The sequence below is a fragment of the Engystomops pustulosus genome, chromosome 4 (genome assembly GCF_040894005.1).
Source record: "Engystomops pustulosus chromosome 4, aEngPut4.maternal, whole genome shotgun sequence".
NCBI classification, from domain to species: domain Eukaryota; kingdom Metazoa; phylum Chordata; class Amphibia; order Anura; family Leptodactylidae; genus Engystomops; species Engystomops pustulosus.
Window position 1 is genome coordinate 207398132 of NC_092414.1, and position 16290 is coordinate 207414421.

General features: G+C 43.7%; 1 protein-coding gene across 2 annotated transcripts; it reads right to left on the reverse strand.

Moving 5' to 3' along the window:
- Positions 1-10329: 10329 nt before the first annotated feature.
- On the reverse strand, positions 10330-13296 carry C4H19orf53 (chromosome 4 C19orf53 homolog). 2 transcript variants are annotated; one of them, XM_072149750.1, is made up of 3 exons: positions 13081-13296; positions 10898-10953; positions 10330-10554 (listed from the first exon to the last, which is right to left on the reverse strand). In XM_072149750.1, the coding sequence occupies exons 1-3, from the start codon at positions 13157-13159 to the stop codon at positions 10408-10410; spliced, it is 282 nt and encodes a 93-aa protein (XP_072005851.1). In that variant the 5' UTR covers positions 13160-13296; the 3' UTR covers positions 10330-10407. The 2 variants fall into 2 exon arrangements, with proteins under 2 accessions (XP_072005851.1, XP_072005852.1); XM_072149751.1 differs by lacking the exon at positions 13081-13296 and adding an exon at positions 12787-12879.
- Between the last annotated feature and the right edge of the window lie 2994 nt (positions 13297-16290).

Here is a 16290-nt window from a genome sequence, read left to right on the forward strand (position 1 = left end):
TGCATAAAAACCTGCGTAAAGTATGCAATTTACATTGCATGCAGGGGTGGATGTAGACTGCCGGGGGTCCTGGGCTGTATAAATATTATAACCCCTACAAATCTGGGGTTCACTTCCTACATAATGGTACTAGGATCAGCTTATTGGGAATGGAGGACGCGAGTGATGGGAAGTCCGGCTCCTTATAGTGAGACTCCGCTCACTATAAGAGTCGGCTCTTCTGGCTCCTGAACAGCTCCCTATAAAATTTATAATAGGGAACCTAAGTCAATCACCCACCCACTGCTCCACACCACTTTTAACCCCTTAACGAACTGGCCATTTATTGTTTTTTCATTTCCATTTGTGTGACGGCTTGTCTTCTGCATAACAAATTGCACTTTATAATGATGGTATTTAATATTTGCATGCCGTGTACTGGGAAGATGGAAAAAAAAAATCCAAATGCAGTGAAAATGGTGAAAAAACGCATTTGCGATGTTTTCCTGTGGGCTTGGATTTTACAGCTTTCACTGAGCGCCCCAAAAGACAGGTCTGCTTTATTCTTTGGGTCGGTATGATCACGGGAATAACACATTTGTATAGATTTTATAATGTTTTCATACATTTACAAAAACTAAAACCTCCTGTACAAACAATTTGGGGAGGATTTTGCCATCTTCTGGCGCTAATAACTTTTTCATTCTTTGGTGTACGGAGCTGTGGGTGGTATCATTTTTTGTGACTTTTGCTGAAGTTTTCAATGCTTCTATGTTAGGACTGTACGACCTTTTGATCTCTTTTTATAGAATTTTTATAGTTTTCAAAATGGCAAAAAGGTGCCATGTTCAACTTCCGACACTAATATCTGTAACAGGGTTAAACACAGTGAAAAACTCTTGTTATATTTTGATAGATCTGGCATTTTAGGATACGGCGATTCCTAATGTGTTTATGATTTTTACTTTTTTTATTATAAATTTTTCTTTTACTTTTTTTTTATTTTTAATTTCACTATTTTTTAGACCCACTAGGTACTTTATCCCTAGGTTGTCTGATTGATCCTTCCATATGCTGCCATACTACAGTATGGCAGTATATGGGGATTTTCCAACACATTCATTACAATGTGCAAATCGCACATTGTAATGAAATAGTTAAAACGACAGGTCTTCGGAAAACCGGAGGCTGTCACGGCGACCAATCACAGCTCCCCGATGACGTCACGGGAGCAACGATCATCATTGCGGTGCTGGCACCAATCGCGGGTGTTACCGGTAAGTCTTTGCTGCAATATACAGCAAACATTTACCGGCTATGGAGAGGGTTCAGCCCGTGATCCCTCTCCATCCACCAGCACCCGACGCCCTGTAATAGTCAGCCAATTTTATTGGTTTTTAAGGGGGTGTGGTTTACTGCTTATGGGTGGGGTTAAGTAAGCCATCGGCTAGCTGCAGGGAGTCAACTCCCGTTGGTCACATAATAGAGCCGGCTCAATCACGAACAACACAGAGGGACATGGCGGCCAGTGGAGGGGGCAGGTAAGGGGCGTCCCGTCCCCGTGCCTGCGTTCTTTTGAAAAATCAACAAATGAAAAGTTGGACCTGGCGTAGTTTTGCTCGACAGCCGCGCCGCCTGCCGAATACATCAATGGAGGCGTAGCCTCTATCATACATCACATGTTTGAAAGCTTCATATGTATAGACATCATTTTTTAGTGTATACTGTAAAATTATGTAACTTACACATTAAATATACAATATATGAATCTACATAACTAAATCCTAAACATCCAAAATCTACATCACTATAGATGTATATTCTATATATATATTCCATATGCTTAATGTATATCATCTACATCCCGTTATTCTACACTGCACAATTCACACCACTATAAACTACATAACTATATTCTATATGTTCATAATCTACATGACTATTATGTATATATCCATAATTTACATAGCTGTATCCTATATATCTATTATTCACATCACTATATTAGACAGGTCTATATATAATGGGGGTAATTTTGTCATCTACCATTAACCATAATCTACCGTACATCCAAATAAACATCACAATATTTTCCATCATACATATGCCTTACTATTAGGAATGTAATGACGCGTCTGCCAACGCCGGGTCTGCTGAGATCAGACGGTGCGAAGGATCCCCAAAAAGAGAGAGTGCAAAGAGAAGGAAAATCAGGTAAGTATTTTATTTTTCTTAAATATTTGGGAGCCCTGTTACTATTGGGGGGCTTGTCTGTGGGGCCATATTACTAACGACTGGTAATTGCAGCTAGATGTAACCGATAAGTGGGCAGGAACCCTAAAAGAAGGCACTTAAGTAAGGACACAACCTGCCCGAGCTACAAATGATAGAGCAGGTCCTTACTCGCCACTGATAGTCGGACCGCAAAAAAACTTTTTTTGGGCATAGTGAGAGGGGGCGCTGTTGGAATTTTGCCCCTGGGCCCAGAGGACGCTGGTTATGTAACTGATGGTGATAGTATTTATTTTATTTTAATAAATATCTCATTCTAAGGGAGCTAAGCATAAGGTTATTAGGAAGGTGTTGTATAAAGGCAAGGTGAGTTAGAACAGTGATAAGTGGATTTAAAAAATTTTGGATAGTCATGTGAACAATGATTTCCTTTGATCACTCTTACATTCGATCACTGCAGCTTGGGGCTACAGTTCAGAAAATGAGCAGCATCCAAAGAGCATCACCAAAGGTCACAGTGACAAGAGAGGTCCGTCTGTCTCCTAAACCACTGGTTAGAACACTCGCTCCACACAGGAGCAGAAGTCTTAGCCCAAATTAAAGACTATCTAGAAGTTGACAAGATGCCAAGTTGTTTTTAAGAAAGTGGAGCACAACATATCTTACAACCGAGGAAGCAGTTTATGTGAAAGCTATGCCGTATGGTACCATACTGAGAACATCAAGGGTACTTTGGGTAAAAATATAACTATCTACCGTCAGACAACACCATATTATTTATGCAGGGGTCAAAGTGTGGTCAGTTGTGGTGTGCGGGGATTACTTTGTATATATGCAGGGCACAGTGTGGTCAGTTGTGGTGTGTGGGGATTACATTGTATATATGCAGGGCACAGTGTGGTCAGTTGTGGTGTGTGGGGATTACATTGTATATATGCAGGGCACAGTGTGGTCAGTTGTGGTGTGAGGAGTATATATGATATACACTCACCGGCCACTTTATTAGGTACACCATGCTAGTAACGGGTTGGACCCCCTTTTGCCTTCAGAACTGCCTCAATTCTTCGTGGCATAGATTCAACAAGGTGCTGGAAGCTCCTGAGAGATTTTGGTCCATATTGACATGATGGCATCACACAGTTGCCGCAGATTTGTCGGCTGCACATCCATGATGCGAATCTCCCGTTCCACCACATCCCAAAGATGCTCTATTGGATTGAGATCTGGTGACTGTGGAGGCCATTTGAGTCCAGTCACCTCATTGTCATGTTCAAGAAACCAGTCTGAGATGATTCCAGCTTTATGACATGGCGCATTATCCTGCTGAAAGTAGCCATCAGATGTTACAGGGTACATTGTGGTCATAAAGGGATGGACATGGTCAGCAACAATACTCAGGTAGGCTGTGGCGTTGTACCAAGGGGCCCAAAGAGTGCCAAGAAAATATTCCCCACACCATGACACCACCACCACCAGCCTGAGCCGCTGATACAAGGCAGGATGGATCCGCGCTTTCATGTTGTTGACGCCAAATTCTGACCCTACCATCCGGATGTCGCAGCAGAAATCGAGACTCATCAGACCAGGCAACGTTTTTCCAATCTTCTACTGTCCAATTTCGATGAGCTTGTGCAAATTGTAGCCTCATTTTCCTGTTCTTAGCTGAAAGGAGTGGCACCCGGTGTGGTCTTCTGCTGCTGTAGCCCATCTGCCTCAAAGTTTGACGTACTGTGCATTCAGAGATGCTCTTCTGCCTACCTTGGTTGTAACGGGTGGCGATTTGAGTCACTGTTGCCTTTCTATCACCTGAACCAGTCCGCCCATTCTCCTCTGACCTCTGGCATCAACAAGGCATTTCCGCCCACAGAACTGCCGCTCACTGGATGTTTTTCTTTTTCGGACCATTCTCTGTAAACCCTAGAGATGGTTGTGCGTGAAAATCCCAGTAGATCAGCAGTTTCTGAAATACTCAGACCAGCCCTTCTGGCACCAACAACCATGCCACGTTCAAAGGCACCAAATCACCTTTCTTCCCCATACTGATGCTCGGGAGAACTGCAGGAGATTGTCTTGACCATGTCTACATGCCTAAATGCACTGAGCTGCCGCCATGTGATTGGCTGATTAGAAATTAAGTGTTAACGAGCAGTTGGACAGGTGTACCTAATAAAGTGGCCGGTGAGTGTATGTAGTCATTTGTGATGGATATAAACTGCTCAAAAATTAAAAGGAACACAACACAATATAAATCCAATTTCTGTGAAATCAAACTGTTCACTTATGAGGCCGCACTGATTGACAATCAATTTCACAGGCAATTAGCGAGACACTCACTAAATAAAGGAGAGGTTCTGCAGGTGGAAACCACTGACTTCGTCTCAGTACCAATGCTTTCTGGATGATGTTTTGGCCAGTTTTTAAATTTTGGTGGAGCTTTCAAACTCGTGGTAGCATGAGACTGACTCTAAAACCCACACCAGTGGCTCAGGTAGCGCAGCTCATCCAGGATGGTACATCAACGTGAGCTATGGCCAGGAGGTTTGCTGTGTCTGTATGGTAGTGTCCAGAGGCAGGAGGCGCTACCAGGAGACAGGCCCGTACACCAGGAGATGTGGAGGGGGTCGTAGAAGGGCAACAACCCAGCAGCAGGACTGCTACCTCCACCTTTTTTGCAAGGACAAACAGGAGGAGCCCTGTAAAATGACCTCCAGCAGCCACAAATCTGCATGTGTCTGCACAAACGCTTAGAAACAAACTCCATGAGTATGGAATGAGGGCCGACATCCACAGATGGGGGATGTGCTCACAGCCCAAACCTGTGCAGGACGCTTGGAATTTGCCAGAGATCATGCCAGGGACTGGCAATTCACCACTGGTGCCCTGTGCTCTTCACAGATGAACTCTGACCACGTGTGACAGAGTCTGGAGTCGGTGGGGAGAGTAATCTGCTCCCTGCAGCATCCTTTAGCATGACCTGTTTGGCAGTGGGTCAGTAATGGTCTGGGGGCCGCACAGCCCCCCATGTGCTCGCCAGAGGTAGCCTGACTGCCATTAGGTGCCAAGATAAGATCCTCAGACCCATTGTGAGACCATTTGCTGGTGCGGTTGGCCCTTAGTTCCTCCTAATGCAGGACAATGCTAGACCTCATGTGGCTGGAGTGTGTCAGTAGTTCCTGCAAGATGAAGGCTTTGAAGCTATGGAATGGCCCGATTGTTTCCCAGACGTAAATCCGATTGAGCACATCTGGGACATCAGGTCTTGCTTCATCCACCAACGTCACGTTGCACCACAGACTGTCCAGGAGTGGACAAATGCTTTAGTCCATGTCGGGAGGAGATCCCTCAGGAGACCATCTGCAATCTCATCAGGAGCATGCCGAGGTGTTGTAGGGAGGTCATACAGGCACGTGGAGGCAACACACAATACTGAGCCTCATCAGGAGCATGCCTAGGTGTTGTAGGAAGGTCATACAGACATTATTATTCAATAACTTTGTAGCGGTTATAGTTTGGCTGTAGTATCTCAAGCTTGTAGAGCTGTATCATTTATATTATTATTCTTTATGTAGAGGCGGATATGGACCCAGGACAGTAAAAACAAATTACAATATATAAATTATTTTGGTGTGTGTGGGGGGGTCATTGCGTATTTGACCCGGTCACTGGCACCCCATTAATTGATTGTATGCTCCTGCTTTCCACTACATTCTACATATCCAAATTGAATTATTATAAAGTTGGTATATCCTTGAATAATGTTATTTTACATATATAAAATTATGTAAATGAATTTAAAAAACTCCTCCTTTTATCCTCCTTCTATGACAAGAATCTTTAAAATTGATTGATGTATTTATAGAGGGAATTCAACAACATACCCTTAGGGTGCTGTCACACGGTCCGTTCTTGGTGCGGTTTTAAACGCTATGGAACCGCATGCGTTTTTGTATGTTTACCCTGTGTTTAGCTGGTTGTAGGGTTTGATGTGCATGAGAAAAATCTGAAGCACGCCAACTACAATTACATTATAACACTGGACTGGAATAATAGTTTACTGATTTTACTAGATTTTGTTTAACTAGATTCAGAGCTTTCCCCCCATGGAGGCCAGGCCCAGCTTATGGAGTAATTTGGTAATGGCCGTCTTACACAGACAAATAGGCTTGTAATTAGCAGTGTAAATGGCAGGACAGGTCACAGGGACGAGTAGGCGCAGGCCTGGTCCATAGACACACCAGAGGTCAGTGTGGATTGCACATTCCCCTCATGTAGCTGCAGTCTTGTGTATTTGATGGGTGAGTACACACTCCAGTGAGAATATGTGCACTGCAGGAGGGGGCACTTCATGAGCAAACATGGTGGTCAGAGTGAGAACAAACCTAAGATTACAGCCCATTATGGGACATGAAAGGAATTCTCACTGCCTGCTGAGACTTGTAGTCCCACAACAGCTGAACAGACAACGCCACAGTGTTACGCACTCATTCTAATCCCAGGAGGGGATGAGTGCGGGATTTCCTGGATGCCTCATATGTTTTATGTAAATAAAGTTCGTTTTTTTTCCCAATCAAAAACAGGTTTAGCTGGATGTGCCTCTGAGGAGCAATGGCTGCCAACTCGGATATCAGATTGCCTTCTTCCTATAGAACCAACCTGGTGTTTCACAACATGTGTGGGGGGCACATATTTCCCAGACACAGTACTGGTACAAGAAATGCCAAGCACAACCCCTTTATATCACAACCCGCCGCCATCACAGATCCTATTGAAAGATTAGGATTCTGCGCCTTTGTAGAATCCTAAAAGGATTTGCTTATCATCAGGGCAGATTATGCATTTCTAACCCAACACCCTGGAGAGTTTACCATACAGTAATTGTCTTACAAGCCTCATCACTACGACCAGCCTTCCCATAATCATCCGGATCCTGCTTAGTACTGACACAGCCAACTATATATCTGAAGAGGACGAGTCATAACACCACAAAATGTCCACCTACACAGCTGAAAAATATCCAATTGTGTACGTGAGTTTGTGGGAAAGTGGTTGTTTGTGTCATCCAATCCCCAAAATTGTGAAAATCATGGAAGGAACAAGGAGAATCGGAGTGAGGATGCTGAAAACAACACATGAGTGTCTGATGTAAATGAGGGGCTCAGGCAAATTTCTACAGGGATGATGGTATCCAACATGGCCGCACTTTTCCCTATTTGAGTGGAAATCTCCCTGGTGGACACTACACAGGATATGGGTGTGCTCCACTAAAGACCTCTCGTTAGGAAATAAAAGAAACTCCGCACTCATTTACATGAGAAGCCCCCAAGGGTCAATGGAAAATTCACATCCAAACTCATTGTGAGCACCTTCCCTTTGTGAGGCCTAATTAATCACTTTATCTGAGAGGAGACATCACACACAATACACAAACACATGGGGACACAGATACACAAAAAGCACAGACACACACACTGAGAAAGAGCAAGCGCCATCAGCTGTGAGGACGACACAAAGATGGGGTGACAAGTCACATGGGGAGGGGGCACTTCCTGCAGAAATCACCTCGTACAAAGGAGACGGGCAAAATGGCCGCCAGCAAGAGAAACCTCTATCTTTATGATTTTTTTTTTAAAATAAGATCTACACATTAACACTTCAATTTGTATTTTTTAACTAATGACTTATATCTAAGACTTTATTGAGACCTGTCACAGGGTATTGGCCTTTATACAATGTGTATATAATCTCTGTTCTGTATTACATCACTGTGTGTATTATTCCTGTACTGTGACATCACTGTGCATTAACCCACTACTGTGACATCACTGTGCATTATCCCACTACTGTGACATCACTGTGCATTATCCCACTACTGTGACATCACTGTGTATTATCCCACTACTGTGACATCACTGTGTATTATCCCAGTACTGACATCACTTTGTGTGTATTACACCCATACGTCTGTAGTTTTATTTTCCCCTGTATTGTGACATCACTGTGTGCATTATTCCTGTAACGTGACATCACTATTTATTATATGGAAAAATACCCTGCAATAAAGAATATGTGGTGATTAGTTGAGGATGTAACACAACACATACAGACAGATGACACATGTTAGACCACCATACCCCCCAGACATGGTTTATAATGGCTTTACAGTGATTTTTGCCCATCTGTTATGTCAAAGGTTATCAGTCCGTAGAAGCGTGGAGAAGGGCAGCCTTCAGCTAGAAATCAAATCTCACGTTGAGTGGCTGCACATAATATAGACATTATGACCCGTCATACAGCGGAGGCTGTAGTGTTATACAAGAGGCACATGAGGTCCCAGTGCTCTGGGTATAGCCACAGGCTCTGGACATAGGGGGTGGGGTGTAAAGCCGCGGTATCTGCCCCCATTCACATGAAACACAGGAGATCTGTATTGTCCCTGGGAGACAATGAGGCTGATGACAACTAAGCCGGGCAGATGACGCTATACAAAGTCTATTGTGTGTGAGCCCCAGCCTGGAGGCTGCTAAGAACTTAATGAAGGTAAAAGATTGAATTATCTCAGATCCGCAAGAACAGACTGCTCCGCCCACCGCAGGGTCATGTATGTAGCCATGGGGGGGGGCTCCGGGATGCCATTCACAGCAACTGCTGTATCTAAGACCATCATATGAGTTATTGTTTACATTGCCAATGTATCTAAGCCTATCATGTGCAATACTTTCTGCTTATTCAGTGGATAGAAGCCTTTTATGTGTGCTCCTTAGCTGATGTTTCTAAACCTATCATACGTAAAATTGTATGCTGTGTCTGTATCTAATCCTACTGCTGAAATGATGTCTAATGGCCGCCATGAGCTATATTATTTGTTGAGCATGTATATCTAAGTCTCCATGTGTGCTATTGTTAGCTGAGCTCACATACTCAAGCCTGTCACGTGTGACATCCTATGAAGATACGGAGTATCTAAGCCTTTTATTTGCAAGAACATCTGTTATTGGTGAAAATATATACTAAGCTCATCAATTACATTCTACTACAATAATGCATCTAAGACCACCCTATACGATACTGTCCGTCAGGCCAGTGTATCCAAGTCTGTTATATGTACCTCGTCATGTCCTGTATCCAAGCTTTCTATGTGCGACTTTACCTTTTCATGTGCTTATTCTTTGTGATTGCCATAAAATTTTGATGTCCTGGGTCTATAAAGCATAGAACAATCCTGACAGGAGTCTATGCAGCTGTTACCACGGAGGTGGGGGCCTTTTCCAGGCCTAAATCTTGTCAATAAGACATTCACAAAAGACTGAAATTACACATAATATATTTATTTTTTCTTGGGGGGGGGGGTGTATTTTTTTTAATTAGCAATGTGAAGATTGTCAGTTCTCCACCCTGTGCAGTGATTTCCCATATGTCAGGCCCGGCAGGAGACAATACAGAGAGGAGGTTATGGAGAACATGTCATTAATCCTTCTGACAACGGACTGACATGGTGTGCGCTTCTCCATGTACAGGGGAGGAACATAGGGGTTGGAGATTAAAATGAAAGGTCATGAAGCCCCCCACCAGCAAATATTACAAATCAGATCGTAGTCAGTGGGGCCAAAACAATCAGGACAGGCCATCGGCTTAAACAGTCTTATATTATGACGTGTGCCATCTGGGCAGCGCTGAGGAAAAGAATGGTACAAATTCTGCTCCTGGTACATGCCCTGTGGCGGATGATAAATATTCTAGTCATTAAGAGTGGCCATTTTACATCACAGGGGTAAATAAAGTGGTGACCAAGGCCCCTGCATTTTATGAGGCAGAGGCTACACATTTATATAGATTTCAACCCACACACCGGCTGCCCAAATTCTCTTACTGCGTGCCATACAGTATATGACTGCACAGAGGATAGATTCAGCCTCCTTAGGAAAAACACCAATACATTATACACAAAATGTAAGGAGTCACAGGGTGATACCAGGGACACAACGCTGCCTCTATCAAATATCATGGTTTTCACTCTTCTACAACAGGCCTTTTGTTCCCGAGAGCTGACACTCCATTCACAGAGAAGAGATGAGAGAACCTAAGACTTTCCAAGTCATTTGTAAATCAGAAGTGGAGGCGTTAAAAGAATGTATACATTTATTCATGAAAAACTACAATAAAAATATATACAAGAGCATCTGAATCCGCTTCCGGGGCTCACGCCTTACTCCCTCCAGCGGGGGCGCTCTTCTCTGGTTTGTCGGGTTGTGGGGTCTTTAGAAGGGATAGTTTTTTCGGCATGTTGGCAGCCGCTTTCATGGTGACATCGTGCTCGATCTTACTGCGGATCTGTACTTCCAGGTTCTGGAGGAGAATACAATGTGCGAGATATATATTATAGATAGATAGACACACTCGCTGCCGCACTGTTATCTATGCTGGGGGAGAAGATCCTAGCATATAGGATCTTATAGAATATATAAAAGGGACGCCATAAAGAGAGCTGATCGCACTGGAGAACCGGGCCCTGTTATTCCCATCTCAGGTACATCCCAGGAGGTGAGATCCCTCTCATCACTACCCAAGGTGACCAATACAAGGTCTACCTCCATGCTGTAGTAGCCAATGTGATAGCTCCTCATTAGCGCAGGCATGGAAGGATGTCAGTTTTGAGACACCAAAACTGCACCGCATGCACGTCACTCACCTTCTTCAGTTTCTGCTGGTGAATAATTTTGGATTTCTTCGGAGCGATGACCCGAGCTGTGAGAGACAAGTAAAGGCAGCAAATCACAAAAAGGAGGCCTCCATACCCACACCAAATCATATGACTATTTGATTATTTTTTTTTTTTTTTTACCCCTTTGGGAGACTTAAAAGGAAATTTCTGGCTGCAGTGGCAAAGAAGTGTTACTGCAGCTAAGCTACAATTCATCTGAATGGGAGGTGACCTGCAGTTACCTGGCTCAGCCACCACACAGAACAAAGCTAGAAGGACAGCACAATGCTCTATGTGTTCAAACGCATAGGATTGGGCCGGGTACCTCCACGTTTATAATCTCAATCCAGAAGGAACGTGTGAACACCCCCCAAATCTCTGCGCAGCTTCAACCCTTCTCATGCCTCCAGTCAAGTGACCAGGAATAAGCAATGCAGACGTCTTTCTTCTAGTGTATATTAACAGGGGGACACATGGACAAAATTGTTGCGCCCCCCCCCCCCCTCGTTTAATGAAAGGAAACCCACAATGGACACAAATATCTGGAATCTGACAAAAGGAAATTATATTTCTATGAAAATAAACAAATAAAAGGCAGGCATTGCTTCAGCCATTCTTCAAGAGAATTAACAACAAATAAACAGGACAGAAATGATGGTTTCCATAAAAAAATTTAAAAAAATAAACAATGCGAGCAAAGCAACATATTAAATCGCAGAGTGTCTACTAACTCAGCCTGGCTGAAAAGCAATGTCTGCCTTTAATTTGTTCATTTTCATAGAATTTTAAAATTTATTTTTTCTTTTGTCAGATTCAAGTCATTTCTGTGACCATTGTGGGGTTTTTCTTTCATTAAATGAGAGGTACCAACAATTTGTTCCATGTATGTTCCAAAACATTTACAGTTCTCCGAAGTTTACACATTGCCCCATATCTATAGCATCGGCATAGGGGATAACACACAAACTGAAGTCAACCCCTTCCTGCATTTGGCCGTTCCTGAACACTCTGATGTGATTGGGGGGGGTGAAAAGGGCTCAGCGCTGAGGCCTATTCATACCCAACAAGTGTTTAATGCAGAATGCAGCAAACACCCGTCGCTGTTAATCATTTAAAATGTGGCAGGTAAAGATGCCATGGGCATTTATATAATGGTGGCACATGGGCTCCTCCATATTGGTTGTGATCAGGGCGCGGTGATCGGTTGCCATGACAGCTGGGAGTTTGTATCTGTAAACATCTGTCAGTAACAGACAAACAAATGTACTTCATAAATTCCCATTTTCCCTAGAACAGATATAAAAACAAACAAGTAAAGGCATAAACCAGTATCACCATGTCCCAAAATTTATGATCTATCAATACAGTTATTCCTGGTCATAAACCTGTAACAGAGAATACATCCCACATTTATGAATCACCACTTTGCATCAAAAAAATTTGGAATAGCGATCAAAAAGTGTATAGTCCCCAAAACAGCAGCAATTAAATTGTCATTTCATCGTGCAAGTCACCACACATAGTAAAAAAAACAGTTATTACCTTTAAAATAGGGCAAAAACTAAGACTTTGTATAGAAGATTTTCATTTTGAAATATATATATATATAGTTAGTTAGTATCTCAGTGATGGTAAAGGAGAGGAGTCATCAGGGGAGACAGCGGAAGGTGTAAAAACAGAGACCACAAGAAGATGACACTTGGGATTATCCGCCAATGTTACATGTGGATCCCCCCTCCCCCAGTACACAGAATATTAAATGCTGTCACTAGGAAATACAATCTGTAGCACAGAAAACAAGCCCTCGCACCGCTCTGTACATGGAAAAAGAAAAAGTGGGTGAAAGAGAAAATCTAAAACAAAAACAGTGTGCTCACCCCTGTGTAATAGGGGATCATACACACTGGTGAATAGAATGGGGCGCCTGTACCCCTCCATATAGATAAGAAGATAAAGGACACAATTCCTATAAGATTCACTTACAGAGTAACTTCGTGCTGTCAGTGTACACTGTACAAGAACCACAGCTGAAGGTTTGTTACACTGGCTGCCGCCTGCGCTGATACATTGTGACAGAACTCACGTGTTGCAGGAACATTCTAAGGATCGTAGTAACTCGCACTGACCAATCAGCTCTTAGCAGGGCATGCTGGGAGATGCCGACCACTTACCTCCTTTCCGCATCACCGCCGGCTTCTTGGCCGCGTTCTTCTTGGCTTTCGCCTTCAGCTTCAGCGTCCCCTGAGCCATGACCGGGAGACAGCGGAGAGGAGACGGGGAAGGAGGAGCTGCCCTGACGTCAGAGACACGTGATCAGCCACGTGGGTGGGAGGGGCCAGGTTCTGTGTGTGCCGTGGTTGGACAGAGGCCGAGCGTTAGATAGGCAAGAGCTACATGGATGTAAAACTGCCCGTCCAGCACACGTGACCGCATACAGCCGTTATCAGGACCACCCCCGCTATACATAACTAGAGACAGAGGGGCACAAAGTCCAGCCCCCTACTCTAAACCACGCCCGACTCCTAACCCCTTGCCCCACCCCCCAAACATAGCATCGACTTTATTAACCCCTTAAGGACCAGGCCCTTTTTCATTTTTTGCCTCTTTATTTTTCGCTCCCCACCTTCAAAAATCTATAACTTTTTTATGTTTCCATGTAAAGAGCTGTGTGACGGCTTGTTTTCTGCATAACAAATTGCACTTCATAGTGATGGTATTTAATATTCCATGCCGTGTACTGGGAAGCTGGAAAAAAATTCTAAAAGCAGTGACAATGATGAAAAAACGCATTTGCGACGTTTTCTTGTGGGCTTGGATATTACGGCTTTCACTGAGCGCCCCAAATGACATGTCTACTTTATTCTTTGGGTCAGTGCGATCATGGGGGATAACACATTTGTATAGGTTTTATAATGTTTTCATACATTTACAAAAATGAAAATCTCCTGCACAAAAAAAAAATTCTTCATTTTGCCATCTTCTGGCGCTAATAACTTTTTATACTTTGGTGTGTGGAGCTGTAGGTGGTGTCATTTTTTGTGACTTTTGATGACATTTTCAATGCTTCTATTTTTAGGACTGTACGACCTTTTGATCACTTTTTATTGAATTTTTTATATTTTTCAAAATGGCAAAAAAGTGCCATTTGCTACTTTCGGTGCTATTTTCCGTTACGGGGTTAAACACAGTGAAAACCCATTATTATATTTTGATAGATCAAGCATTTTCGGATGCGGCGATACCTGATGTGTTTTTGTTTTTTACTGTTTATTTATATTTATATGTCTTCTAGGGAGAGGGGGGTGATTTTAATTTTTAGGGTTTTTTTATATAATTTTTTTAAAAACTTTTTTTATGTTACTATTTTTCAGGCTCCCTAGGGTACTTTAGCCCTAGGTTGTCTGATTGATCCTACCATATACTTCCATACTACAGGACCTCCTGCCCTTCATTCCCCTCATATGGTGGCCTCCCGTCCTCCCTCATATGGTGGCCTCCTGTCCTTAATCCTTTCTCATATTGTGGTCTGCTGTTCTCAGAGACCACAGAGACTTATACTTCAAACGACAGGCAATACATGATCTTTAGAGCAGGGGAGGGAGACATATAGCAGGACTGACTATGTGTGTGCCATTGTGTGTTATATCCATCTCATGGATCTCATCATCTCTGATCGGTCTCATCTCTCTTTTTTTATAAGTCAGATACTAGTGAATGGTCAGAAGCTAAATTAGATAAACCTGTACGCTGATAATCTAAGCACATTGTCAGCACACAGCATCTCATAGCACAGAGGGATCATGAAGTGTCTCCTTAGAGAGTCTCTGCCCACACCCTGGAATCTTAAGCCCCTTCTACACTACAATGTGTGATGCGATGAACTGCATCACACTCGCAACACGTGCTGCCCGGATCGCACAGCCCGAACGCTGCAAAGCAGAACTGAACTCAGTATGTCAGTTCTGGTTTGCAGCGTTCGGGCCGTGCGATCCGGGCTGCACGCGTTGCGAGTGTAGAAGGGGCCTTACACTGACCATCACTGAGTGATAGGAGCTAAAACAGTAATAACACTGAGTAAACTCAATAACTTTGTTACTTACCGCTCTCTCTGAAGCAGGCCTACTTCTCTTTTATCGGGCCCTGTGATGACGGAGGGGCAGGACATTCACCCCACTGCCCATGGCGACGAGACAGTACCTACAGTACCCAACACCACCAGGGTGAAAGGTATTACAGTGTACACCTACTGTACCCAAGACCACCAGGTTTATAGGTACTACATTGTACACCTACTGTACCCGAGACCACCAGGTTTATAGGTACTACATTGTACACCTACTGTACGCAAGACCACCAGGTTTATAGGTACTACATTGTACACCGACTGTACCCGAGACCACCAGGGTTATAGGTACTACAGTGTACACCTACTGTACCCGAGACCACCAGGTTTATAGGTACTACAGTGTACACCTACTGTACCCAAGACCACCAGGTTTATAGGTACTACATTGTACACCTACTGTACCCAAGACCACCAGGTTTATAGGTACTACATTGTACACCTACTGTACCCAAGACCACCAGGTTTATAGATATTACAGTGTACACCTACAGTACCCAACACCACCAGGGCTGTTATTCGGCAAACAGCAGATATATACCAAGCTCCAGGCTTCTCTGCATTTCTTTTTCGCCCCAGACCCTGTAAATAAGATGGTGGCTGATGCCTGGTTCAAGCAGCAGAATTGTTAGTTAGTAATTTATTTATTAAATTATTTTATATTGTTCCCTTATAAAGAATGGCTGGACCATTCTACAACCTCTTGTGTCAACACCCTAATCCTCATTGTGAGCAGGGCCCTTACTCCTATTGCTCCATATGACTGTTTGTTCTTTGTAATTTAACCCCTTTCCGCACCTTGACGTGATTCTACGTCATAGGATGCAGGACATTCCCGCACCTTGAAGTAGAATCACGTCATGGCGATCGCCCGGGCTCAGAAGCTGAGCCCTTGCAATCGCTGTGGGATCCCAGTGGTATGCGGTAGCTGGGATCCCGCAGTAACAGCCGGGATCGCGACTATCGCGATCCTGACTGTTTAACCCTGTAGACGCTGCGGTCATAGTGGCTGTGGTGTCTATGGTGCATCGGTGCGACGATTGGCACCCTCACGGAGGTGCCGATCGTTACCATGGCAACCCTGAGTTTTGATCAGGACCCCAGGGCTGCCTATAGTAGCTGCCTGTTAGGATCATGCACTGTGCACGATCTAACAGTGCAGCTGTCCACCTATGCAGAATGCAGATCACTTGTTCATGTCCCACCCTGGGACAAAATAAAACAGTAAAAAAAAAAAAATGTTAAAAAAAAGGTGCAA